The 27,188-nt window shown below is 40.4% G+C and overlaps 1 protein-coding gene across 1 annotated transcript in view; it reads right to left on the reverse strand.

Annotated features, from left to right (window-relative positions):
• Positions 1-27,188, reverse strand: part of LOC132825829 (multiple epidermal growth factor-like domains protein 9) — a 317,339-nt gene that overhangs the window by 69,466 nt on the left and 220,685 nt on the right. Inside the window, exon 4 of the mRNA XM_060841349.1 lies at positions 19,809-19,958. Coding sequence (XP_060697332.1) covers positions 19,809-19,958 — 150 coding nt within the window. The remainder of the gene's footprint in view (positions 1-19,808; positions 19,959-27,188) is intronic.

Consider the following 27,188-nt stretch of genomic DNA (forward strand, 5'->3'; position numbering starts at 1 on the left):
CTATTGCTGAATCACCTGTCCCCATTTTGGGAAATCAGATCACAATGCTAAGCTCCTCCTCCAGGCTTACAAGCAGAAAGTGAACCATGAGCACCCAGTGCAGATAGTACTGCTGTGTTGGTTTGAGGAAACTGAATGGCTTCTACAGAACTGCTTAGAGTCAGTGGATGTAAATGAGTAATCCATTATCATAACAGACTTCAGTAGTAAGTGTGTAGAAGACTGCTCACTGAAGAAGTTAATCTGAGAACTCCTCAACCAGAAAACATGGATAAACCAAAAGATCCACTCCTTCCTGAAGTCCAAGTCTGAGGCATTCACATTCAGACAACCCTGACCTATATAGAAATCCAGGTATGACCTTCACAAGGCCATCATGGAAACTTAGAGGAAAACTAGGCTTGAGACACAGATTAACCACCTGGACACTCGTCGTTTGTGGCAAGACTTACGTGATATAACAGGTCATAAAGCAAAGTTGAACAGAATCACGGGCAACAGCATGCCCCTACTCAATGAGCTCAATACATTCTATGCTCACTTTGAACGGAAGATCAGTGAAATGATGTCACCTATCCCATCACCCTCAGAGTACCTGTACCCTCGGTCACTGTTGCAGATGTTAGATTGGCCTTCTTTACTTAGATTACTTACAGTGTGGAAACAGACCCTTCAGCCCAACAAGTCCACACCGACCTGCCGAAGTGCAACCCACCCAGACCCATTCTCTTAACACTATGGGCAACTTAGAGTGGCCAATTCACCTAACCTGCACATTTTTGGACTGTGGGAGGAAACCGGAGCACCCGGAGGAAACCCAAACAGTCACGGGGAGAATGTGTAAACTCCACACAGTCAGTTGCTGGAGGCGGGGATTGAACACGGGTCTCTGATGCTGTGAAGCAGCAGTGCTAACCACTGTGCCACCGTGAATGCCTCAGACTTAAGAGTGAACTCATGGAAAGTGACCAGCCCAGATAGATTATTTGTGCAATCAGATCCTGCGTGGACCAGCTAGTGGGAGCATATCTTCTACTTCTCTTTACAATGATCTGAAGTCCCCAGCTGCTTCAAGAAGATCTCCATCATCCCAGTGCCAAAGGAAAATAATGCAATGTGCCTCAATGACTACCATCAGGTAGCTCTGACATCCATAATTATGAAGTGCTTTGAGAGGATGGTCATGGCTCATAGCAGCTCCAGTCTCTCAAACTGCCTTGATCCTTGCAACTCGCCTACTGAGGCAACAGGTCCATGGCAGACACCATCTCCTGGCCTGACATTCATCCTTATAACACCTTATAACAACTGGCAGCTCTCATATGTCAGTCATAAACATGTAGGTGAATTGTTGCAATTCTAAATTGTAGTTTCTCATTTTACCTGTGGTATGGAATTTTAGAAAGGGATAATAGGCAGAAAAGCATAGGAATGTCCTCACAGGAAAACTATGAATACTATCATGCATCTTCAAACAGCCAGACAAATGGCTAATATGAGTTAGGTTCTGCTGAACATAAACTCACAGCAAGTGAAAGAGGAAAAAAATTCAACAGAGTACCTTAACATCAAACAAAACCACTTCACCTTTATTCTTTTTAACACGCCTAAACTTTGCACTGGGTTTTTGAAAATAGATCTCTTTGACTTGATGACAATGCCAAATATGGCCCATCCCTAAAAGAATAACTAGCATTCAGATTATATTTTTAACAAAGTAAAACTTCCTCAGCCACTTGAGAAAAACTTTGTCAAGCAAAACCTGACTCTACGGAGATATTAGAGCAGTGGGACAAACAGGTAAGTTTTGAGAAATATCATAAACAAGGAAAGAAAAGTGGAGAGGTTTCAGGAGAGAACTCCAGAGGTGAAGGCATGGGCACCAAGGGGGGAGTGCTTCAAATCAGTGATGCACAGGAGACCAGAATGCAGACATCTCAGTGGATGTGTTTACAGAGAGGGAGGTTCAAGATCATGAAGGAATTCCAAAATTAGCATCAGAGTTTCCAAATTGGAATTGTTATATCAGGAACCAATACATGATTGATAAACAAGACTAAATTAAAGTGTACACATATGGGCAGTGGCATTTTGAATGAATTCAGGTTTGACAGGGTGGAAAATGGGAGACCAACCAATTGGGCTTTAGGATAATCAAGTCTGGAAGTAACAAAATAAATTGATGAAGATTTCAGAGGGGATGAGATAAGAGAGGGGTAGAAATAGATGACATTAGGAAGGTGGAAGTCGGTCTTGATAGTGCAGTGCTTATAAGGTTGGAAGCTCATGTTGGTGACAGGGTGGCAAAGTTCGCTGCTAATGATATGGTCTCCTCTACACTGGATGGACCAAGCACAAATTGGGTGACTGCTTTGTGAAGCACCTCCATTCAGTCCTTAAGTAAGATCCTGAGCTTTCAATTGATTAACAGTTCGATTCTCCACCCTGCTCCCCTATGAACACTCTGCTCTAGGCCTGCTAGAACATTTTAACGTAGTTCAACACAAGCTCAAGAAACAACACTTCACTTTAACAGCTTTCTGGACTCAACAACTTTAGATCATAGCTTCTGTTTCTATTTTGTTCAGTTTTTCTTTATTTGTTCGCATTTGTTCTTTGCTTTCTGATGGTGGCCATTCAGAATCCTGCTATTCACCCTCTAGACACAACTTTTGTTTTGCCCGTTTCACTGCCACTCCCTTTGGACCAGCACCATGAAAACTTTTGCCTTTTAATCTCTCCCCCTTCCATTCTGTTGCAATTCACTTTGATTTTTTCACCATCCTTTCTCCTTCCATTTTCTCAAAACTCATTATATTTTAAATTTTTCTCTGAATTCTGATGAAAAGTCAGAGATCTGAAATGTTAACTCTTTTCTCTTTCCACAGTTGCATCAGCTTCCATACACATATAAGCTGTCATTAAATCCATATAAACCACATGAAATATTCTTTTTGAAGCTTGTATTAACATCTCCCAAATGCTTTCCATTTTTGTCACACAGTGTAATGATACATGATAGATTTATTTTATCAATATTACCATCATAGGTGTAATTGCTTACTTGTTACATAGGAAAAGTAACAACAATAATGCAAACAGACCAAGCAGTATAACTTACAATCCTCCCATTGCCTCTAAGTCATTTCAGAGAGGTTCAGAGGTTTATCAGTAATGGACTGGTTGTGTTGTTAACATTAGTTAGTCACAGCCTCTTCACTTCCTTTACTTTACTGACAACTGGGAATTCATTCTAATGCCAATAACACAGCAGCATGCATCAGCAGTTGCTGTCTCATCCATATGGTGTTGTTTCTCGGTTCTAATTTAGAATCCATTTGTCATCAACATATAACAGTCCTTCCTGTACCTGAATTATTCTGGCTGCGCACAAGGATGAAATGGGTATCACTAATTCCTTTGCATGTAGATCCCTATAATTCATACCCAAAAAAGCACTTGCATTGCTACACAAATATATAGAACATAATGAATTCATTCTTAATTTTTACCCTATAAAGTGTCTTTGAAAATCACAACAGTGAAAATTAAGATGAGTTCTTGGGTGGTTAATGACAGATTAGATTAGTTTGCCTTACTGATACAAAGCAATTGTATGCACAATCTCCTGTGTAGGTCACCTGACAAACACTGGTGAGAACCTGGCGTTGCTATACATCATTTAAACTTATTACGAAGCAGAAAGATTGGCTGTTGCACCAGAAGAAACTAAGGTGCTTTTGAAAATAGCATTAATCTTTGTGTAAGTGATAGTCTTACCTGAGTTTTTGAGCTTTCTCCAATCCACAGTTTAGAAGAAATCATCATTGTTAAAGTTCAGTCTTTCCAGATTCTTCTGTGTTTGTCAGCATCCCACTGTATGTTACTTTGATTTTCCATCAGCAATTAATGTATTTGGGCAGTTTTTAAAAAAATGTCAGTTTATTTGACCATTTACCTGACCATTAGAAAGTTTGATATTAAATTCTGTTTTTGTAACTACGGTATGGAGTCATAGAGATGTACAGCATGGAAACAGACCCTTCGGTCCAACCCGTCCATGCTGACCAGATATCCCAACCCAATCTAGTCCCGCCTGCCAGCACCCGGCCCATATCCCTCCAAACCCTTCCTATTCATATACCCATCCAAATGCCTCTTAAATGTTGCAATTGTACCAGCCTCCACCACATCCTCTGGCAGCTCATTCCATACACATACCACCCTCTGCGTGAAAAAGTTGCCCCTTAGGTCTCTTTTATATCTTTCCCCTCTCACCCTAAACCTCTAGTTCTGAACTCCCTGACCCCAGGGAAAAGACTTGGCCTATTTGTCCTATCCATGCCCCTCATAATTTTATAAACCTCAATAAGTTCACCCCTCAGCCTTCAACGCTCCAGAGAAAACAGCCCCAGCCTGTTCAGCCTCTTCCAGTAGCTCAGATCCTTCAAACCTGGCAACATCCTTGTAAATCTTTTCTGAACCCTTTCAAGTTTCACAACATCTTTCTGATAGGAAGGAGACCAGAATTGCACGCAATATTCCAACAGTGGCCTAACCAGACTTACGATATTGATGTCATGAAAGTATAAGATAAAACAATAGTAATAATCCATTAAGCCTCTCAAGCCTGCTGTTCCATCGAACAAAATCATGGAAAAATTTATTCTTGACCTTTCTCTTTGATTGTGTTGGTGTCCAGAAATCTACTGTTTTGTCTTGAATACGCATGAGTGAGCATTCTCAGCCTCTGGGATAAAGAATTACAAGGTTTTCTAATCCTCTAGGAAAATACATTTCTCCTCACTTCAGTCTCAAATGGTAGATCCTTTGGCCTGATTCTAAAGGTTCATATATCTAGATTCCCTTGCTAAGTGAATCAGCCTTTCTCATCTACCCTGCCAAACCCTCGAAGAATTCTACAGATTTTAATGAATTCATCTGTCATTATCCAAAACTATAAGCCCATACTCAAACTCCTCAGAGGCAATCCTCTCATCCAAGGAATCAATCCAGTCAACCTTAATTGAACTCCCACTAAGACAACTGCACCTGATTAAAAATGAGTGCAAAGATGTCATCAGTTCCAGAGTTTCAGAATAAATAAACAAAGCCTATCAAATTTGAACATTTTTATCCCTGTTTTTGAATTAGTAGGTTACAGCCTTGTATCTTTGCCTATTCATTAATGTTAACAATATAAACTATACATGTACTGGATATTTTGTTTTGTTCATTTGCTGACAGAGTAGGTTCTAATGGTACATGATATTTTACACAATGTTTATTGCCTTGTGCATTATTAATATTGAAGATTAGTCAAAAAAAAACTTTAATTGATACAAGGGGAAATTCAAATCTGTCATATATAGCATAATGGCTGCTCTATGCTGTTCATGATTATACCCTTGAGAATAGATTCAGGCTTCAGCTGCATGGGCAGAAATTTACCATTGCAGCATCTTCATTCTATTCAGTTGCAAAATGGTGCCAGTAACTAGGTAGGAGGAGTTTACAGCATGGAAACTTGCTATTCGGCTGATCTGGCATATGACAACGCTTTGTGACATGAGTCATGCCCCACTACTGACAACCTCCCTCCTGTAACTTATCACTATATCCTTCTTTTCCTTTCTCCTTCAGGTGCTTATCCAGCCTCCCTTTAAATACACCTATATTATTCATCTCAACTACACCATGTGATAACTCACATTGAAATATTTGCATTACACAGGTCACTGGCAAAGAAGGTAATGTTGAGATTCTAGCACCAGAGAGTGGCAGGTTAATTATACCATTGCTTTCATGCTGGTCCATCAACAGCTAAATAAATATAGGCCATCACACCAGTAATTGTGAGATTTCAATTGTTCTATTTGGAAAAGACCATTTAGAGACTGGCTGTACACCTAAATTATGGGTCTTATTCACTCAATGACACTGGTAACATTCTGTTGGCAGTGTAATTTCCTATATTTACATCTTTAATGTGAAGCTGCTGTTACGTCAAAGCTATCCAAATTTCAGAAAAATAAAACTGTCTCACAGAGCTGAATGACATGGTTGTTGGTAAGATATTTTTCTTTTATTTGTGAACAGCTTATTTTCCTTCAAAGCAATTCCTTTATTAAATTCACTGTGGAAACTATATGCAGACTTTTTTTATGAACACTGAGGAAGTTTTCCTCTCAGCAATGTCAAATTCTAAAGCCATTTTGGCTTCTCTTGAATCCCTACTGCACATTGTGAAGTAGTAATTGGTTATCTTAATTGGCTTCATACAATGTCAGTGATAGACAGGGTAGTTTCCTGCTAATTAATGGAAAGAGAAGAGTTCACAGGTCTAGAAATACTTCCAAATAGACAAACTGCATCATGACAAAATGTAATACGCTGGAACAATGGATCAAGAGACCCGAAACATTAACCCTCCCCTCCCCTCTTCACTGATCCCTTTATTTTGATAAAGGACTTTCTGGGTTGGCCCAGAATCATCAAACCATACAAATGTGGCAGAAATTGCCTCCTTTATAGAAGAGCACATTTCATGAAAAAAAATTCAAGCATAATAAAAAGGAAATTAACAATTCTTTTTAAAAAATGCTATCACTGCTATTCACCAGGAATTTCAGACCTTACAGGGCCCACTGTCCATGGCAAATCTCGAATGCACTGACAAATGCCACATGATCCTCTTTTGAGGGTCAGCTGGATGCAGCAAAGCCATGGAAAAGAAGCAGGCAGCCAGAACAACCATTCTCAGGGGCCACACTGCACAGATGCAGATACACTGTCCACATGTCTGTGCAAATCATCTACATGGAAACATCCACCAATATTGCATATAATAAGTACTCAAAATTTCAGGAATTTACAAAATCAAGGGTTCCTTGCAAAATTCAGCTATTTTTCTACAAAAAAGCACTTACTTTTTTTTACTTTATCATCCTTCTAAATCTTTTGCATCCACTTAACTGTAGCAGCAAATCTTTAATTTGGTAAGCTTAAAAATAAATGAATGGAAATCTTTGGACCAATAGTCAGCAATTGAGTAAAATCTGAAAGCTCTCAACAACAAAGAAATAATATCTACATGACAACTGCTAGTTACATATCTCTACTCAGAACATTCAGTTGAAGCTTATGTGGTCATTCCAATGCTGTATTTCTAACTCTGCCTAAGTCATACAATCACTTCAGTAACTGCTTGGACCCCTTGTGGTGTATCTCCACTGTATCAAAAAGAATGTACAATCTCATGAGTTCTCTGTTAAATGAAGCTAGAGATTGCAAAACTGGTAAAAAGAAAGTTAAAGACTTTGCATCTGAATGTGTGTACCATTTGCACCAAAATGGAAGAATTCTTAGCACAGACAGAAATAGATATGACATGATAGCCATTACAAGATGGTTACATGATGACTATATCTGCTACCTGAATTTTGAACAGTATTTGACATTTCAGAAAGACAGGAAATGAGGAAAAGATTTTGAGTAGCTCTGTTCAGTAAGGATTTTTTTTAAATGGAGACAAATAATCTTCGCTCAAAAGATCAAGATGCATTTTATATTATAATCCCAACAATGCAGATAGAGGCCCTTCAGCCCATCTAGTCTGCACCAGCCCTCCAAAGAGCATCCCACCCAGACTCAGCACTTCACCCTATTCCTCTAACCCAGTGTTTTAGCATGGGGAACTCACCTTACCTGCATATCCCTGGACGCTATGGGGCAATTTAGCACTGTCAATCCACCTAATTCTGCACATCTTTGGATTGTGGGGGAAACTTATGCAGAGATGGGGAGAACATTCAAACTCCACGCAGACAGTCACCCTAAGCTGGAATCCAACCAGAATTCCTGACTCTGTGAAGTAGCATGCTGCAATGTAGAATTAATTTGAGTATAGATCAGAAATAGGAAATGTAAGAGATCATTTCTGGAAGTAGTTTATAGGGGTTTAACAGGAATGACATGGTAGGACAATTGGGGTAGATTAAAATAATACACCATTACATGAAGATTAAGATTACTAATGACTCAATTGACTGAATTGAGTCAATTGGCAAGGATAGTGTGGAAGATGGGTCTATTGGGTATATTTAAGCAGCATTGTAAAGCAGTCATTCTAGCACAGACTAGAGCAAAAGGTATTTAGACAGGATAATAACCTCTTGGTAAGAGTCTTTAAGTGACGGTGATATAACATGATAGAAGGTCACGTTCATTTGAAGGGAAGAAGTGTCGATCTAAGACAAGCATTTTAAGCCTAGGTAATAGTAATTATGAGAATACAAAGACAGATCTGGCTAAAGTGAACGTGAACACAAGGTTCAAAGGTAAGACAGTAGAGGTGCAATGGTAGACTTTTAGAGAGATATTTAATAATTCACAGCAAGGATTTGTCCCAGTAAGAAAAAGATATTTCAAAGGAACTATCATATATGGATAAGTAAGGAAGTGAAAGATGGTATTAAATTGAAAGAAACACTAGCCAGATCTGCAATGATTAATGCTATACCAAAGGATTAGGAAGAGGGTACGGGCCAGCAAGAAATGACTAAAAAATATTAAGGGAGAATGTAGATTGTGAGATAAAGCTGTCGAGTAATATGAAAACAGATTGAAAGAATTTCTATTTGTATATTTAAATAAGATAATTGTAACCCAAGCTATCCTCAAGGAAGTTACATTGGGAAACTGATCATTGAAAACATGGAAATGGAGGAGGCATCAAACAGGTCTTTTCCCAACAATTCTTGAAAATTAGGAATTGAAAGGACAGGTAGAAAGTAAAGCAAGCACCATCATTGGGGAAAAGGTACGGGAAAGTTAGTAGATCTAAATGCTGTCAAGTTCACGGGACCTGATGGCCTGCAAGTTACGGTCTTAAAAGGCATGGCTGCAGAGGATACCATGTTTGTAATCATCCAAAATTCCTAAAAATTCTGGAAGGGTCCCAGCAGGCTATTTTTAAATTAGCAGCAGATAAGTTCCTGTTGGCAAGAGAATCAAGGGTTATTGTTGGTATCTGGGAATGTAGAATTTAAAACACAAACAGACCAGCCATGTTCTTATACAGCAAAGCAAGCTGAAGGATCTATTTGTGGTCAATTCTAATCCTATATTCATAGTTCGGACAATCTATTGTAATATCTTTATTCAAGAAGGGAGAGAGATACAAATCAGTAGTTACAGGCCAGTTTGGCTAATACCTGCCATTGGAAAATTGCTCAAATCTATCATCAAGGGGCTTACAGCAGGATACTTCAAAAATCAAAATATGGCAACGCAGATTCAACATGATTTCGTGGAACGATGACTATTTATTGGAGTTCTTTGAAGAAGTAAAGGCAAACTTGCTATAATCCTACTGGACCATAGGACTGCTATCTCATAAGAAAGAGATAACTGGTAGTGGCTTAACCTGAGAATCACCACACCTCTGGCGAAGGGAGAGTGTAAGGTTAGTATTTCATAGCAATTTGGTGTTCTGGGAAAATAAAATTGTGCCATTGGCATAACTCTACATCACAAATTAGCCATCCAGTCAACTGAGCTAACCGACATGATTAGATAATGAAGAGACTGGAAATCTGGTGTAGTTGAATTTCCAAAAGACATTTGATAAGGTGCAACATCAAAGCTTAGTACATAAGAGCTCACGCACATACTAGAATGGGTAAAGGGTTGGTTAGCTCAAGGAAGCAATAAGGAAAACAAAAACGGACCATTTGGATTAGCAAACTAACTCATTGAATGCCACAAGAATTTGCACAGTGGTCTCAGTTATTTTTAATCTATATTAACGTTCTTAATGAAGGGAATGAATATATGGTAGCTGAACTTGCCATTGATACTTACATACAAGAGCCATGAAAGAGTTTACAAAAGGATATAAATGGGTTGAGGCAGTGAACAAATATTTGTTGGGTGGTGAACAATGTGGGAACATGGGAACCTGTTCACTTTGGTAGGAAAGATAAACAAGCAGTAGACAAATTAAATGGAGAAAGATTGCTGGACGCAAAGGTACAGAGAGATTTCGATGTTCTAGTACATGAATCACAAAATTTTAATATATAAAACAGCAAGCATTAAGAAGGCAAATAAGATGTTGTATCGATTTCAAGGAGAATTCAGAGGTTTTACTGCAACTCAGAGACTTGGAGAGACCACATATGTAGTACTGCATACAGTTTTGGTCTTCTTATTTGAAGAAGGATGTAGCTACATTAGAATCATTACAGAGAATGTTCACATGACTCATTCCTGGGAATAAGTGTCTATCACATGAAGAATAGTTGATCTAACTACTAAGTTCCTATCAAATGCCAAAATTGTCCTTGGTGTTTGTGAAAGGTGTGGATGGTTTGCATTCAAATTTCCTTTCTTCATTCAGTTTATCTCTAATAACAAAAGCGGAAGTATGAAGTTGCCCAACGAGAAACTGTGGATAAACATCTCTCTTTCTGATTACAATACATAAAATGAATCTGGATGTAGGTTTGCTCACTGAGCTGAAAAGTTCGTTTTTCAGACATTTCATCACCATACTAGGTAACAGCTTCAGTGAGCCTCCGGATGAAGCACTGGTGGTGTAGCCCGCTTTCTGTTTATGTGTTTGGGTTTCCATGGGATGGTTATGTCATTTCCTGTGGTGATGCCATTTCCTACGATGACCATTTAATTCAGGAATGTGAACAATCTTAATCACAAATTGTCTAACAGACATAGTCAATGAACAATCATTTGGACAGAGCTATTGCATTGTACAAGCCTTCCACAATAACACATTTCAGATAGTTTTCAATTTTTAACACACTTGACATTTTCGTGAAAGAATCAAAATATTTGTAGAAGAACATTTGAAATTAGAGAATGAACACATTCAACCCACCAACATACTAAAACAGCAGCTAAGAAATTTGAAAGACCCTGTACAGACAACAAACAAAACTAATATCATTTACAAAATACCTTGCAAGAACTGTAACATACACTACATGGGACAAACAGGCAGAGAACTAGCCACCAGGATGCATGAACATCAACTAGCCACAAAAAGACATGAATTGAGAGTGTGGTGCTGGAACAGCACAGCAGGTCAGGAGCATCAGAGGTGCAGGAGAATCGATGTTTTGGGGCATAAGCCTTTCATCAGGCATGAGGGTGTTAGCCGTGCGGGTGGTGAGATATATGGAAGGGGGGTGGGGCTGGGGGGAAAGGTAGCTGAGAGTGTAATAGGTAGATGGAGGTGGGGGGTGAGGTCAGAGGGGAGAGTGAAGCGGATAGGTGGGAAGGAAGATGGGCAGGTAGGACAGATCATGAAGGCTGTGCTGAGTTAGGAGGTTGGATCTGGGATAAAGTGGAAGAAGGGGAAATGAAGAAACTGGAGAAGTCTATATTGATGCCCTGGGGTTGAAAGATCCTGAGGTGGAAGATGAGGCATTCTTCCTCCAAGCATTGGTTGGTTGGGAAGTGACGATGGAGGAGGCCTAGGATATGCATTTCCTTGGCAGTGTGGGAGGGGGAGTTGAAACAGAGGTTAGTTGATGCAGATGTCCTGGAGATGTTCTCTGAAGTACTCTGTGAGTAGGCGTCCTGTCTCCCCAACGTAGAGGAGACTGCATTGGGAGCAATGGATACAGTAAATGACAGGTGTGGAAGTGTTGGTAAAACTTTGATGGATGTGGAAGGCTCCTTTGGGGCATTGGACAGAGGTGAGGGGGGAGGTGTGGGTGCAGGTTTTGCAATTCCTGCAGTGGAAGTTGCCAGGAGGGTGGATTGATGGGGTTGTGGTCCTGACGAGGGAGTTGTGGAGGGAACGGTCTTTACGGAAAGTGGGTCTGGTGGTAGGTTCCGTTTGTAGGTAGTGGAAATGATGGAGGATGAGGCGATATATATGGAAGTTGGTGGGGTGGAAGATCAGGACTAGGGGGGGTTCTGTCCTTGTTTCGGTTGGAGGGGTGGGGTTCGAGGGCAGAGGTGTGGGAAGTGGATGAGGGTATCATCAACCATGTGGGAGGGGAAACTTGTAGAAGAAGGCCATCTGGTGTGTTCTGTGATGGAACTTGCCCTCCTGGAGCATACGCTGCGGAAGTGGAGGAATTGGGATTAAGGGATAGCATTTTTACAGGAAGAAGTGTGGGGGGTAGGTGTAGTCCAGGTAGTTGTGGGAGTTGGTGGGTTTGGAGAAGATGTCAGTGTTGAGTTGGTCACCGTTAATGGAGATGGAGAGGTCCAGGAAGGGGAGGGAGGTATCAGAGATAGTCCAGGTGAATTTAAGGTTGGGATGGAATGTGTTGGAGAAATTGATGAACTGTCCAACCTCCTCATGGGAGCATGAGGTGACACTGATGCAATCATCAATGTAGCAGAGGAAAAGGTGGGGAGTGGTGCTGGTGTAACTGCAGAAGATGGACTGTTCCACGTACCCAACAACCAGACAGGCATAGCTGGGACCTATGCGGGTGCCCATGGCTACCTCTTTCATCTGGAAGAAATGGGAGGATTTAAAGGAGAAATTATTGAGGGTGAGGAGCAGTTCAGCCATATCAATCAGAGTGTCAGTGGAAAGGTACTGGTGGGGACGTCGGGAGAGAAAGAAACAGGGAGCTTTGAGGCCCTGGTCATGGTGGATCGGAGGTGTATTAGGACTGGATGTCCATGGTGGTCAGGGAAACGAAAGTCTTGGAGGAGGTGGAGGGTTTGTGGTGTCCCAAACATATGTGGGGAGCTCGTGGACCGGGGGATAGGGCAGTATTGAGGTAGGTGAAGTTTGGTGGGGCAGGAGCGGGCTGAGACAATGGGTCGTCTGGGCTAGTCAGGCTTTTGAATCTTGGTAGGAGATAGAACCGGGCAGTGCGGGGTTCCTGAGCTATAAGGTTAGAAGCGGTGGGTGGGAGATGCCCTGAGATAATGAGGTTGTGTATGGTTTGGGAGATGACGGTTTGGTGATGGGAGGTGAGGTCACGGTCAAGGGGGTGGTAGGAGGAGGAGTCTTCAAGTTGGCATCTAGCTTCAGTAGTATAGAGGTCAATGCATGAAACTACCACTGCACTCCCGTTCTCCTGAGGGGGGGTGGTTGGACAGTTTGAGGTGGTCAATATTGTGGCAGCAGTTGGAAATAAAGAGGTTGAGGATTGGCACTGGGTGTCCAGGTGGATGGGATGTGTTGGAGCCAGGTGAAGGGGTCCTTGGAAGGTGGGTGGGAGTCTTGATGGAATAAGTAAGTCCAGAGGCAGAGGCAACGGAAGAAGTGTTCGATGTAACAAAGCATGTTGAAACCATTGATCTGGGAGCCGGGGGAGGGGGGAATAAAGGCAAGGCCTGTACTGAGGACTGTTTCTTTGTCCTCAGTGAGGGGGAGGTCTGGGGGAATGGTAAATACTTGGCAGTGCTGGGAGCTCGGACCTGGTGTAGAGCTGGAACTGGGAGTGGGGTGGGGTGGAAATTGTAACTGGAGTGGGCGTGGTAGTGGAGGAAGCAGGAGTGACGTCATTTATGGAAAGGGATGGGGGGGTGGAGTTGGTGACTGTGGGATCAGCTGGGTGCACGTCATTGGCGATTCTGTCAGCGATGTTCTGGTAAGTGGCGTCAGTGGGGGTGGAAGTGGTTGTGACGGCAACAGCTGCGGGAGCGGAAGTGGCAGAACACATAGCGTAGGTGATGTCGGTGGAGACACAAGTGGCCGTGGGGGCAACAACAAAAGGGGCAGAAATGTTGTTTCGGTTAGGCCTCGCATTGGTTTCGGAGGCAGCGGTCACAGTGGTAGTTATCAGACCAGTGGTTGCGGAGGTGGCATGGTCAGCCATGGCTGCAGGCTATCAAGCGGCGGGAACAGAAATGACATCATCGTTCACCGCAGCAGTGGTGGCTGGAACAGCCACGTGACTGATGGCAGCTGAGCAGTTCTGGAGGCTAGGGGAAGCTTCTGGAATGGTCAAAGAATCCCGATTATTGAGGAGGGTACTTGGGAGCTTGTTGTACTTACAGCTTTTGATGTCTGATATGGTGTAGAAAAGCTGTTTGTTAAGTGTGTGAATTCTTCTAAGAATATAAAACAGCAGAGGTCCTTTGCAGTTCTGAGAGAGTGTGGCCCTCAGCACAGGCAGGGCTGACTGTAGAGACATTAGGAGGTGGCGCACGGCTATGAGTGTGGAGTGGAGGATCTAGAAGGAGAACCGCTTCTGAAGGCTTTGAACTTGTAGCCGGTACTAGTTGTCCAGTTCAGATCCAAACTGTGATGGTCTGAATGTACTCCAGAGTAAATGTGGGATCAGTCAGTTCCTTAGGCAGACATTAAGGCAGGAGATGTGGCTGTGGTACTGAGTCTGCTTCAGGACATGACTGAAAAGAGCTTCAGGGCAGAGGAGATGACCTGGGGGATGGGGGGGGAGCGCAGTGAGGGAGACACTCTCTGAGATCCTTGTTGAGAGAGGGGGAGAACTTCTTCAATGTAGGCATCTTTGGAAGAGGCTTCGCGGTGAGGTTAAAATCAACTAAGAGAAAGTGAGGAGATGCTGGAGATCAGAATCGAGAGTGTGGTGCTGGAGAAACACAGCAGGTCAGGCAGTATCCGAGGTGCAGGAGAGTCAATGTATTGAGCAAAAACCCTTCCTCAGAAATGAGGCTGTGAGTGGAGGGGGTGGTGAGATAAATGGGAGGGGGTGGGACTGGGGGGGAAAGTAGCTGAAAGTGTGATAGTTAGATGGAGGTAGGGTAATGGTGATAGGTCAGAGGGGAGGGAGGAATGGATAGGTGGGAAGGAAGGTGGACAGGTACGACAGTTCATGAGGGCGGTGCCTAGTTGGAAGGTTGGATCTGGGATAAGGTGAGGAGAGAGGAAATGACGACTCAGGTGAAATCCACCAGTTTCCACAAAAAGACATGACCTACTCTCACTTCGACTGGGACAACACATCCATCCTAGGACAAGCCAAACAGAGACACTCACGAGAATTCCTAGAAGCATGGCAGTCCAACCAGCGCTCTATCAATAAACATATCGACTTGGACCCCATTTACCACCCTCTGAGAAAATGAACAGCAAATGACATCATCAGCCCAAGGAAACCTAAACACATAAACAGAAAGCCAGTCACTATCACCAGTGCTTCACTGGAGGCTCACTGGTGATATTACCTTGTATGGTAACCGAAAGTCTGAAAATGAACCTTCCAGCTCAGCGAGCAAACTTACATCCAGATTTCACTACTCCCATCTGTGACAGAGCAGGATAGAGCACTGAATGTGGAAATATACCAGTGTACAGGGATCCTCAGCAAATTTGTTCTCAAGTCAGGGGAGACTTTGTTAGCTGGGTCACATGAGCCAGAGGAGTGTCAGCAATATTCCCAGAAATATACTGCGTGACAAGCTTGCCACTGGCATGGGACGGACAGGCTGCCCATGTTTGTGAGACAAGGGTATCTATAAGCAGCACCTCAAGCCAACTGAGATCAGAATGAAAACATGGGAAGTCCTTGTTGACCAAACTGCCTGAAAACATATAGTCAGAAGGGTGCAGCTAAAAAAACGGCAAAAGAGTTGCCAAAGATGGAAAAGAGCCCACTGGAAGGAAGACACGAATCAACTTCAGGACAATGGTAATCATTTGTGCCAGCTATGGAAGGGATTACCACCTACAAGTCGGCCTCTATAGACCACAACAAATTATTTTCAATTTAAAAGTGACATATTCTAGACGCAATCCATCAATACTTGAAACTGACTGTTGCCATTCTCTGATTACCACCATGAAGACAGACTCAAGGCTGAGTGTCTTGAAGGAAATTGACAGGGATATTGACTGGTACAAGGTTTTGCAAAACACTTGCCAAGTTATTAAAGAATGCAATGCATGGTAGCCTCAGCAATTGTTGCTTCTGTTTTAGATTTTGCACTTTTTAATTCAAGTTTATCATAAAACATAATTAAAATGTATATCATGCAAATGACGCCAAGGCAACACAAATGAAATTATTTTTCCCTGTGATACATTCTGCCTTGGATTATTTTGCTATATCATGCATGTTTAGAGTTCAATAATAAATCTCCACACAGACTGGAATTATGTTATTTTGTCAGTGATGAATTTAAAGAAGAGTCCAGCTTGTTTCGTTGAAACAGCAGAATCCTGTCAGCTTTGCCTTACATTTTTTTTGCTGGTCGTTTTGTGTTTGATGTGTATATTTATACTTTCATGTCAAGCTGAAGCCATCAGGACAGGAAGCAACCCAGAGAAACTATTGAAACACAGCATAATAACCCACCAAATGAGTTTAATTTTCCATATGCAGTTCAACACAACAGATGCAACTGTGTCTTGTTTCCCTTCTTAGAAGGATGAATATTTAAGTCTGTATCAACTGAATGTTACAGTACCTTACAGAGTCTGTCTACTCACCTTTTACTTTTTCATAAACCTCTTTCTTTCCATTTTTCAAACTGAACCCCAGTGTACAAACTACTGCCTATCACACATCAAGGAAGGTATTACAACAGATTGTAGTAAAAAGAGTAACTAAATTCTAGTGGTGATGACTTTCTGGTGGAATATAGGCCTCACAATTAATGCCACAGTTAATAGGTTGTGCAAGACATAGTCAAAACTATAGGAGATCAAGGGGGTATTGAACCCAATAACCAACATATAACAGCCACAACTTGCATTTATAGAGCAGCTTTAACATGAGTGCTCTCACCCCAGGGTACTCAGAAAGGTACACTTCATCAAAACTGGTCAACAAGCAAGTGGACTTACATGTTGCCCACATTCCAACACTGACTAGACTTCTTTTCATTGATTGTAAAGTATTTTGCAGTTTCCTGAGATCATGAATGGCAGTAAATAAATGTAAGTCTTTCTTTACCCTTCATGGAAATAAATGGGCCGTTAAATGGTCAAACAAAGTGCATTTAGTCATAAAATACATTCTCAACACTGCTCATCGTGTTGCGTGAGCTATCCAGTCAATCTGCTGTCAAGATCCTCTTTTCTGTTAGGGATTTACAGGGTTAGCTTCTTCAAGCATGCTAGAGGAAAACCATTTCGTCTAACACGAAAAGCCCGAAACATGATAGTTTATTGTATCTTAGTATTTATGAACATGTTACATTACTGTGGAAAAGGACATGGAAGATATAGAATGTGAGGTAATAGATGGTGACATCTTGAAAAATGTCCATTTTACAGAGGTGGTAGTGCTGGATGTCTTAAAACACATCAAAGTGGATAAATCCCCTGGATCTGACTAGGAGTTGTCTTGATGTTGTGGGTATCTAGGGAAATAATTGCTGGGTCCCTTGCTGAGATATTTGGATCATTGATAGTCACAAATGAAGTGCCAGAAGACTGGAGGTTGCCTAACATGGTGCCACTATTTAAGAAAGGAGGTAAGTAAAAGCCAGGGAACTATAGACCAATAAGCCTGACATCAGTGGTGGGCACATTGTTGGAGGGAACCCTAAGGGACAGGATTTACATGTATTTGGAAAGGCAATTAGGGATAATCAACATGGCTTTGTATGTGGGAAATCATACCTCACAAATTTGAGTTTTTTGAAGAAGTAACGAAGAGGATTAATGAGGACATAGCAGTGGACATGATCCATATGGACTTCATTAGGGAATTTGACATTGGTTCCTCATGATAGACTGGTTAGCAAGGTTAGTTCTCATGGAATAGATGGAGAACTAACCATTTGGATAAAAAGTTAAAAATCACACAACACCAGGTTATAGTCCAACAGGTTTATTTGGAAGCACTAGTTTTCGGAGTGCTGCTCCTTCATCAGGTGGTTGACAATCACCTGAGGAAGGAGCAGCACTCCGAAAGCTAGTGCTTCATAATAAACTTGTTGGATATAACCTGGTGTTGTGTGATTTTTAACTTTGTACACCTCAGTCCAACACTAGCGTTTCCAAATCATTTGGATGCAGAACTGGCTTGAAGATAGAAGACAGAAGGTGATGGTGAAGGGTTACCTTTCAGACTGGAGGCCTGTGACCAGTGGCGTGCCACAAGGATCAGTACTGGGCCACTGTTTTTCGTCATTTATATAAGTGATTTGGACATGAACATGGAAAGTATAGTTAGTAAGTTTGCAGACAACCCCAAAATTGGAAGTGTAGTGGACAGTGAAGAAGGTTACCTCGACGTACAAGGAGATCTTGATCAGATGAGCCAATGGTCTGAGGAGTGGCAGATGGAGTTCAATTCAGATAAATGTGAGGTGCTGCATTTTGGAAAGGCAAATCAGGGCAAGACATATGCACTTAATTGCAAGGTCGGAGAGTGTTGCTGAACAAAGAAACTTTGGAGAACAGTTTCATAGTTCCTTGAAAGCAGAGATGCAGGTAGATAGGATTGTGAAGAAGGAGTTTGGTATGCTTTCCTTTATTGGTCAGAGTATTGAGTACAGGAGTTGGAAGTCATGTTGTGGCTGTACAGGACATTGGTTAGGCCACTGTTGGAATATTGCATGCAATTCCGGTCTCCTTCCTATAGGAAGGATATTGTGAAACTTGAAAGCGTTCAGAAAAGATTTGCAAGGATGTTGCCAAGATTGGAGGATTTGAGCTGTAGGGAGACGATGAATAGGCTGGGGCTGAGGGTTGACCTTATAAAGGTTTATAAAATTATGAGGGTCATGCATAGGATAAATAGACAAGATCTTTTCCCTGGGGTGAGCAAGTCCAGAACTAGCGGGCATAGGTTTAGGGTGAGAGAGGAAAAATTTAAAAGGGACCTAAGGGGCAACTTTTTCATGCAGAAGGTGGAGCGTGTATGGAATTAGCTGTCACAGAAAGTGGTGGAGGCTGGTACAATTACAATATTTAAAAGGCATTTGGATGGGTAAATGAATACAAAGAGTTTGGGGGATATGGGCCAAGTGCTGGGAAATGGGACTAGATTAGGTCAGGATATCTAGTTGGCATGGATGAGTTGGACTGAAGGGTCCGTTTCCGTGATGTACACCTCTATGACTCTATGGTAGATATCATTGTAGAGACTTCTATGAGGAAGACTTCTTTGAGCACTTTAACTATTCTGTCCCTAAATCTATATAGGCAAAAGTTAGGACTGCAGATGCTGGAAACCACAGTTTAGATCAGACTGGGGCTGGAAAAGCATAGCAGGTCAGGCAGCATTCGAGAAGCAGGAAAATCGACGTTTTGGGCAAAATCCCTTCATCAGGCTTTTGCCCGAAACGTCAATTTTCCTGCTCCTTGGATGCTGCCTGACCTGCTGTGTTTTTCCAGCACCACTCTAATCTAAACCCTAAACCCTAAATCTATATGCCAACATAATATTGGGTGGTGCTTAAGGCACTCCTCAGTATTAACCCTTTTCAACTCTTACACCTTTATACAACAAGTTTTAGTGATGTGGGGGGATTTATTGAAGCAATTCCTGAGTTTCGGGCTGGGCTAGCTAAATACACAACTGCTAATGGTGGTGCAAAGACAAATGTGCACATGAAGCTACAAAGTAATGACTCAAGGTCACAGGACTGAATTTCAGTGCAATTTAGATCATTAAAAACTAGTTTGGTTTGTTTCAGGATCTCAACCACAAACTACCGCAGAAACAGATCTCACAAATCTCTGACAGAATTAATGGTTTAGTAACTCCACCAGAGTTTACATTTTGTCAGAGTTAAATTAATGGGCATTAAACTGATCTAGATCATGCAAACAGTTTTCACAGACTGCACATGACCACAATTGTACTCCTTTTAACTTCAAGGTTGTTCGTTCCCATATTGCAAAAGTCAAACAAAAGACAAAGTTCCATTACCTAAATGACAGCTTCCACTGGATGTCACTACTGAGCAAGGACAGCGTTCACACACAACTGTATCATTGGTTCCAGGCTTCCTGTAGTAACTATCTTTGCACTTCTCACAATGACGTCCTTTGCTATTTCCAGTGCAGTTTAAGCAGATGCCTAAAGAAAAACAAAGAAAATGAACAACGGTTTCATTTGCGCAATTTATAGGCTGAAAGTACATCTTAAAAACAGTGCAGATTTCTCATGCCCACATGACCTGATTATAATCTGTAATTCAAAAAGCTAAACTGACCACTTGAGATCACTTGCTGTATTTAATAATTTCACCATAGAGATATAATCAAAAGCAATCAATGATGCTTTGTGATTAAAAGCAGGCAACGACAGCTGTTGACTTAATTGCATTACCTTCTTAATATCAATAAATTTAAATCAGAAATAGCACAAGCTGAATGTTAAAAATATGTATTACAGATGGTATATGTTAACCAGTCCTTTTGCTCAAAATTACACGTGCCAGATCATGTGTTCCCTACATTCCTTGCATTTTCATTTGACTTGTACACTGGATTTAAAATAACTCTATCACAGCACTCCCTTGATTGGTACTTGAATCAAGTCTTCATCTAACATCATGCAACAACATACTATCAAATGAAAGAGGCTGTATTTTTTTTGTTGAAAGTATCTTTGCAGCCAAGAAGGTCCTTCATAAACTTTGTGTAATTGCTGAGGTCATCATGTTCTCTGATGTTATCCTTATACACATGCCTCATTACATTTTTCAATAATTATAATAAAATGAAACAGTTTTAGGACCATAGGGAAAGGCAGAGGGATTACTGATGGGGGTCATGTAGTGAGAGCAATCAGTGTGGAAGGGAGTCAGTACATACAATATCTATTGGTGCACAATCAATCCAGAATGGTCACAGTGTGTCTTTCCACATGATTACCTGAAATTCTCAATCCTATGAGGGACACAGACAGAATAAATAGTGAAGGCATTTTCCCCAGGGTAGTGGAGTCCACAACCAGGTGGCATAGGTTTAAGTGGGAGGGAAAAGATTTAAAATGGACCTAAGGGGCAACTTTTTCATGCAGAGGGTGATGCATGTATGTAATGAGCTGCCAGAGGAAGTGGTGGAGGCTGGTAAAATTACTACATTGAAAAGGCATCTGGATGGGTATATGAATAGGAAGGATTTAGAGGGATATGGGTCAAATGCTGGCAAATGGGACTAGATTAATTTAGGATATCTGGTTAGCATGGGCGAGTTGGACCAAAGAGTCTGTTTCCGTGCTATACAGCTACATGACACTAAAGATAAATCTTTCCGTAAAAATACCACTCTGCAATATGATAAAATATGTTCAAGGTCTTCAGTAAAATAGTATGTGGTCTGATAAAAATCCCACTCCTCCCAAGTAATTGAAATGTTCTATTAGCTAGAGATTGAGATGAATGGATTTTCCTATTCCAATTGTTTAAATATTGCACAAGCAATTCTGCACTGACATCAAACATGAATTCACAAAGCAGTTCATTCATGGAAAATGATTCATTATTTAGGTCTAATAATACTTTTGCTTTCTCCATTTTTATTCCTTATAGTAACTTTTACCTTTAAAAATGAGCACCAAATCACATCTGGAGAAGTGAAAGTTATATGGACCAAGAAGATTGAAACAGAATAGCCAGTAAATACAGAAAGCAAAATGTAGAAGCCATTCTTAAACATCTTGCTCTTAAAGTGATGTACAGAAGTGATGACAGGCTCTGGGTATGGAGTTCCACAGGAACTGTTCTATAAATAAACCTATGTCTGTTTTGGAGAAGCTCCTCATTGTCATAGTCTATGATCAAAATAGAACCTACCACCAGACAGTGTTACCATGGGCCAAGCCTAACATCAGATTCAATCCAATTTATCCAAACTGAGCTTAAAACTTTATTGGGAGGAGGTCCATATATTAAAGCATCCCATAATGGACAAGGTGTATTGTGGAAAAATCACCACAAGTTACCTGTAATTTGGCTTCGTCTTAATAAATCTCAGACAATCAATACTGAAACAATAAATCACAAGAACAACAAACATACACAAAGAAATAAACATGCATCATGCTTCACTATAGCAGCTTTAAGATTATCCTGTCTTAACAGAAGTACAAGATGTGAAATAATATGAGCCCATTCAGCCATGTGTATATTACTTCCCAACTCCAGATATCATCTCACCAAGAATGATGCTTAATGTTTTAATGTTTTAATCTCTTGATTTTCTGACTATTCTGCTGAACCTTTACATTTAACCTATGTACCTTTTTCAAAATTCCTTTTATATCTTCCAGATGTTCCCTTTGCAGAGCAATATGCATCTCATATTTTTGCCAATAAGACATAACCATTTCTCTAGGTGAATCAGTCTTTTCAAAAGTCTGATTTTCTCCTTCTGATGTCAACCAATTCCATTGTGCCTCTGCGCATGGCTATTTGAGGGTAAATGTGAAATGTTAAATCAGTGATGGGACAAAACAGGTTATGATGATGGTATTCTTTTAAAGATATTGTGATACAATATTGTCCTTCACCTGCATGTCCAACTCTGACTATGTTGTCTCAAGAGGTACTTAAAATTTCGAAAGTACAGTTAGCTCTTTTATAACTGCTGGACTCAAAACCACATGCAGCTTGTCCAGCTGTGTAAATAGGATACAGACAAACAATAGTTTTATCAGTTTGCTAGCATTCCTTAAATGCTGTCCCTACAAGTCTCCCCTCTCTTATACCTCATTATATAGAACATTCCTAATGTTCATATAGAGATTTTACTTAAAGTTCCTGTCCCATTAGCTAATTCACTTCTTTTACTGTCATTAGCCCATGTGGGAACTTCTCCCTTTTTCATATGATGTACATTTACACTGTACTGATCCAACATCCAACATCTATAGAAACTATACAAAATTCCATTTATTTGATGTTGATTGCTCTTTCCTGCTTCCATTATTACATTGTTTACTGCGCCTACATGTGATTCTAAGATGTCAACAGTACAAAATGCAGTGTTGTTCATGGTGTCACCTGCCTGGCTGCTAAGTTAAGTGTTGTCATCCATTTTACCAACTGTATCTTTAACTTGAGAAACTAATCGTTTTAATTGATTACTTATAACATTGATGTATAAATACCTGCACCATTAATGCCTATGTAACTCTCTTGATGAAAATCAGTCTAACCAATTCCTTATTAACGTTAGGTAAAGGTTTTGGACACCATGATGGTAACTGAATATTAGAGATTCAGTATAACAGGCATCAATTCATGAGGGACATTTTCAGACAACACTTTACCTGTATTTCACTTAACCATCCCTCCTCTGGGTCCTCCTTTTCCTACAAGAGGTGTTACAGAGTTTTCAGTCAGTTGTGATACAAGTTTGAATGTGATGACGCTCTGTGCAAATCATTAGTACAAATGGGCTTGTATTGCATGTAAAATTAATGCTTGACATTGTGGGCAGAGGCTGCTCCCCACACCATTAGTTTGCATAGATCGGTGTTTGGTTTTGTCTCCACATCACGTCCACTTCCACTGAGCACTACTTGCAAAAGCCAAGCCAAAAATACAATTTCAATAATCAGCTTCATAGTTTATCAGAAGCTCAAAAACAAAAGACCAAGGTGGTTCCTGAAGCTTCAGTTTACACAGATGTTTAATCTGAATTTTGTTCTTCCAAAATTTGTACTCATCAGGCTAGTTGCTTGTGAAATATTCCATGCAGACTAATTTAGTACTCTAAAAATATATTTATCGAGGTGCTCTTTATTAGACAAAGGATTGCAGTTCAAAACTGCAATAAAATTATTAGTTTTATTCCCTTTTTACTCGGTCTCTCCCTGCCTCTCTCCCTCTCTCCAGTTTGGCACAAAGTTATGGGAATCATTGAATTTGGGGTCCAGTTTTTGCTAAATTCCTATTCCCGTCTCTTTAAGTATAAGATGTATCAAAGAAGCACTTCACGCTCCTCTGACACTCCAGGAGATAAGTCTTAACACTTCTCGAGGCTGGGTTTACCTACATCCATAACTAACGTAGTTTCAAATTCTATCATTTGTCTGTCTTGCTTTTCAAAACACCTGGCTTATGGCCCAATCGCTGATTGTCTGTTTTTTCATTTATAATGCTGAATTTTCACTAAATATTTAGCTTAATTGGGTATATAATCAGATTGGTACAGCTGGATAAAGGGAACCTTTATCCGAGCATGATGGAAGGGCGCTGAGGTCAGGATTATAATCATATTCCCTGCCCTGAACTGACTAAAACAAGGCTTCACCCTCAACCAATTCCCAATAGGAATCACTCCTTTCATTCTTTAATTTTTGTCCAGGTCCCAAAACACAGAGAAATCCTCTCCATCTGGAAAACTGTGACCTTAAGAGGCCAATTTCTTTTTGGAATTTAGAATGATCAGCATCCTGCACTTGTTGCTCAGGCTGCATCTGATGCAATATTTTCAGTGCTGCCTGGAGATCTTTACATTTACTTTTCAATTCCTGAGTCTTCATTTCTGACTCCTGAACTTGTTTCTGTGCCTTCTCAGTGATCTTCACTGTTTCCAATTAACTTTGATCATTTGAGAAGTAGACTATCTTCTCCTGATTGTCAATCTCTTTCCCTGTAACTCTGTGTTTTCTGACGGGAAATCAGCCCTTTCCTGACTAACAATCTGTGGGCTTTCAAGTTTCTGTTTTAGCTCTGTATTTCCTGACTTAACTCACTTATCTCAGCAGCTCTCTGCTTTAACACATATTTCATGTACCAAATGTCTGCAAAAAGACAACAAATTCCCATCATCCCATCTTCTTTGGGTGCATGTTTTCCCACAGACTTCCTAACTGACTCTAACAAGCAATTGTTTGCCCAGAGCAAATGAAATCACAAGCTTCGCAATACTCTATCCACTTTAGTAACTTGTTATTTAAATTACCAAATAACTCTTTAACTAAGTTCTCCCATTCAGATTGATTATCTGGTGTGATTTCAAAGCTAAGGTCTGATGCTAAATTCAATACTACAAAAAATTAAATGTTGCCTCTATGTTCATCCATCCACTTGAATTCCTGGCCATCGTGTGGGGCAGGTGCCCTCTTAAATCGAGTTCAAGCAGGATTCCTGAGACTACAAGACTGGTAAGTTCGACTTTGGAGCAACCTAATGTCATTTCTTATTGAAGCCCACCCAGGGACATCGATTATTATAGGTAAATCACCACAATTATCTTTAATTTGGCCACTTATTAAGAAATCTCAAAGACAATCAAAAACTGAAACAATAGTTCAAATGTTATTGCAATAGCAACCAAATATTAGTCCAGTCAAGGAAACAAATATTAGCCTGCAATCCAACTTAGCTATTAATCAATGAATGGTGAAATCTGCTAGGACTTCAACCAACTCTGGGTGTTTGGAGGCTCTGTCTCTGGATGCTTCCAGGGTTCAGCCCTTCTGCAGTGTTATTTTTTGAGTTGAGTTGGTCTAGTGTTCAATTCTTATATAGATTTTCATCTTTCATTCTCTGAGGTGATATTCTCTTGCTTTTTTTAAAAATCCATTCATCCAAATCTGCAGCTTGCCTTCTTATCAAAAGTAATTCCTTTGTTTCTTATCACATTTGGCCTTAACCGTCTGTTCGAAAACACAGCTTTTCCGTGATTAACTCTTTAAATTCTTCTGCAGGGCGATCAGTTGTCTTCGTAGCAATAAAACTTCCAGTTTATTAAGCAGGTGTCAAAGCAGTTTTGTCATGCAATCTCGCCAAGACATGGCTAATTACTTGAGTCTCTGTATAACAACTTGCCTTTGTTACTTAACTGTTTATTCCAGACAGTGTTATTTCTGTGTAACAGTTTATTTTTAATTGATGCATTCAGTCTATGAACAGTTATTAAAGTTCTGAAATCTATAATATCACAGGTGGCTATGGAACAATCTAGCTATTTGTGTAGTTCGTTCGAAGAAGTGTATGCTGGAGGCCTAAATGTTTGGTGGGAAGGGTTAGGTTATGTGGTCAAATTCCCTCTGAAGTTATTATTATTCTTCAGGCTTTGAATTCAGAAAAACTGAATATTGAATCGCCTGGATCTAATTGTGAGAATACAACTGCCCAAATGGACCTCTCAAGGGGTGCAGTATCATCTATTTTCTGTGACTATTATGCTAAGTTATAGCAATACCAAGTAAGTTTGGATATGATGCACTACACATTCCTCCGTTTCCCTAATACTTCATAAATGCATTATTAAAATTTGGTTTGCTCAAGGTTTGAAAAGCATTTAGATTGTAATTGAATGAGCTTTGAGCTCTTGTCAGATAATGTTAAAATGTATGCACGTTAGTTATGCGGGAGGTGAGAATAGTAATTTTTCTGAGTGATTCCAAGTTGATATATTTTAGTACCAGGTTAAAATTCCAGAGATGGGTCACACAGTAGTTACACACGCGAAACAAGGATCGACAAAACAAGAGCTTTTTTAAAAAATCTTGTCATCGTGCCAACAATAATCTCTCCTCATGTCTGCAAACCTAAACTTGGAACATCAGTCAGTTTATGATTTTAATTAGACTCTTAAACTGTTCCTTCTTGAACAATGTAAAGTATGCTGAAGGGAAGCAACACAGACAATGCAGAACTTTTTCTATTAAATATCTGGTGTTTTTGATTTTGATGAGTCCCAACGTGCTGAAGTTAAATAGTTTGTGCATGTGTTGACTGACCACAAGGAAAGGAACATTTCCAGTTCCAGCTCAATTGTGGGTCTGGGAGAAAGGATCTTTGAAAACTTGTTTATCCTTGGTTAAGGATTTCTCAAAATGAAACCAGACTTCCCAGAATGGGTTTGTACCTTTTGCAATTTAAAATATAGATTAAATCTATTAGTGTTAGTGCAGTTAATGACACCATGTTCATCTGGACTGAGTTGTAAATAAAGCAAGGCCTATTGCAGCAGCTGAAACATCTTTTCTGACAGGACAAATCTACAATGCCAATAATTGATCCTATTTCAATATGGCAAAAGTGAGGACTGCAGATGGTGGGGATCAGCATCAAGATCAGAATGGTGCTGGAAAAGCACAGCAGGTCAGGCAGCATCCGTGGAGCAGGAAAATCAACGTTTCAGCAAGGGCTTTCTCAAATGAACCGCAACTGTCTCAAGGGGCACAATATCAGATAGATAAACTGAAGACAAATGCCTGATACTAATTTTCTGTTTGGAAAATTACACAATTTTAAAAAGATTGTATCATACTGAAAACTGCCATCATGTACCATTCCACTGTTTGTTTTATATACTTTACCTTTGCAAAAGCAATGGAAAT

Source organism: Hemiscyllium ocellatum, chromosome 21 (assembly GCF_020745735.1).
Source record: "Hemiscyllium ocellatum isolate sHemOce1 chromosome 21, sHemOce1.pat.X.cur, whole genome shotgun sequence".
In the NCBI taxonomy this organism is placed as follows: Eukaryota; Metazoa; Chordata; class Chondrichthyes; order Orectolobiformes; family Hemiscylliidae; genus Hemiscyllium; species Hemiscyllium ocellatum.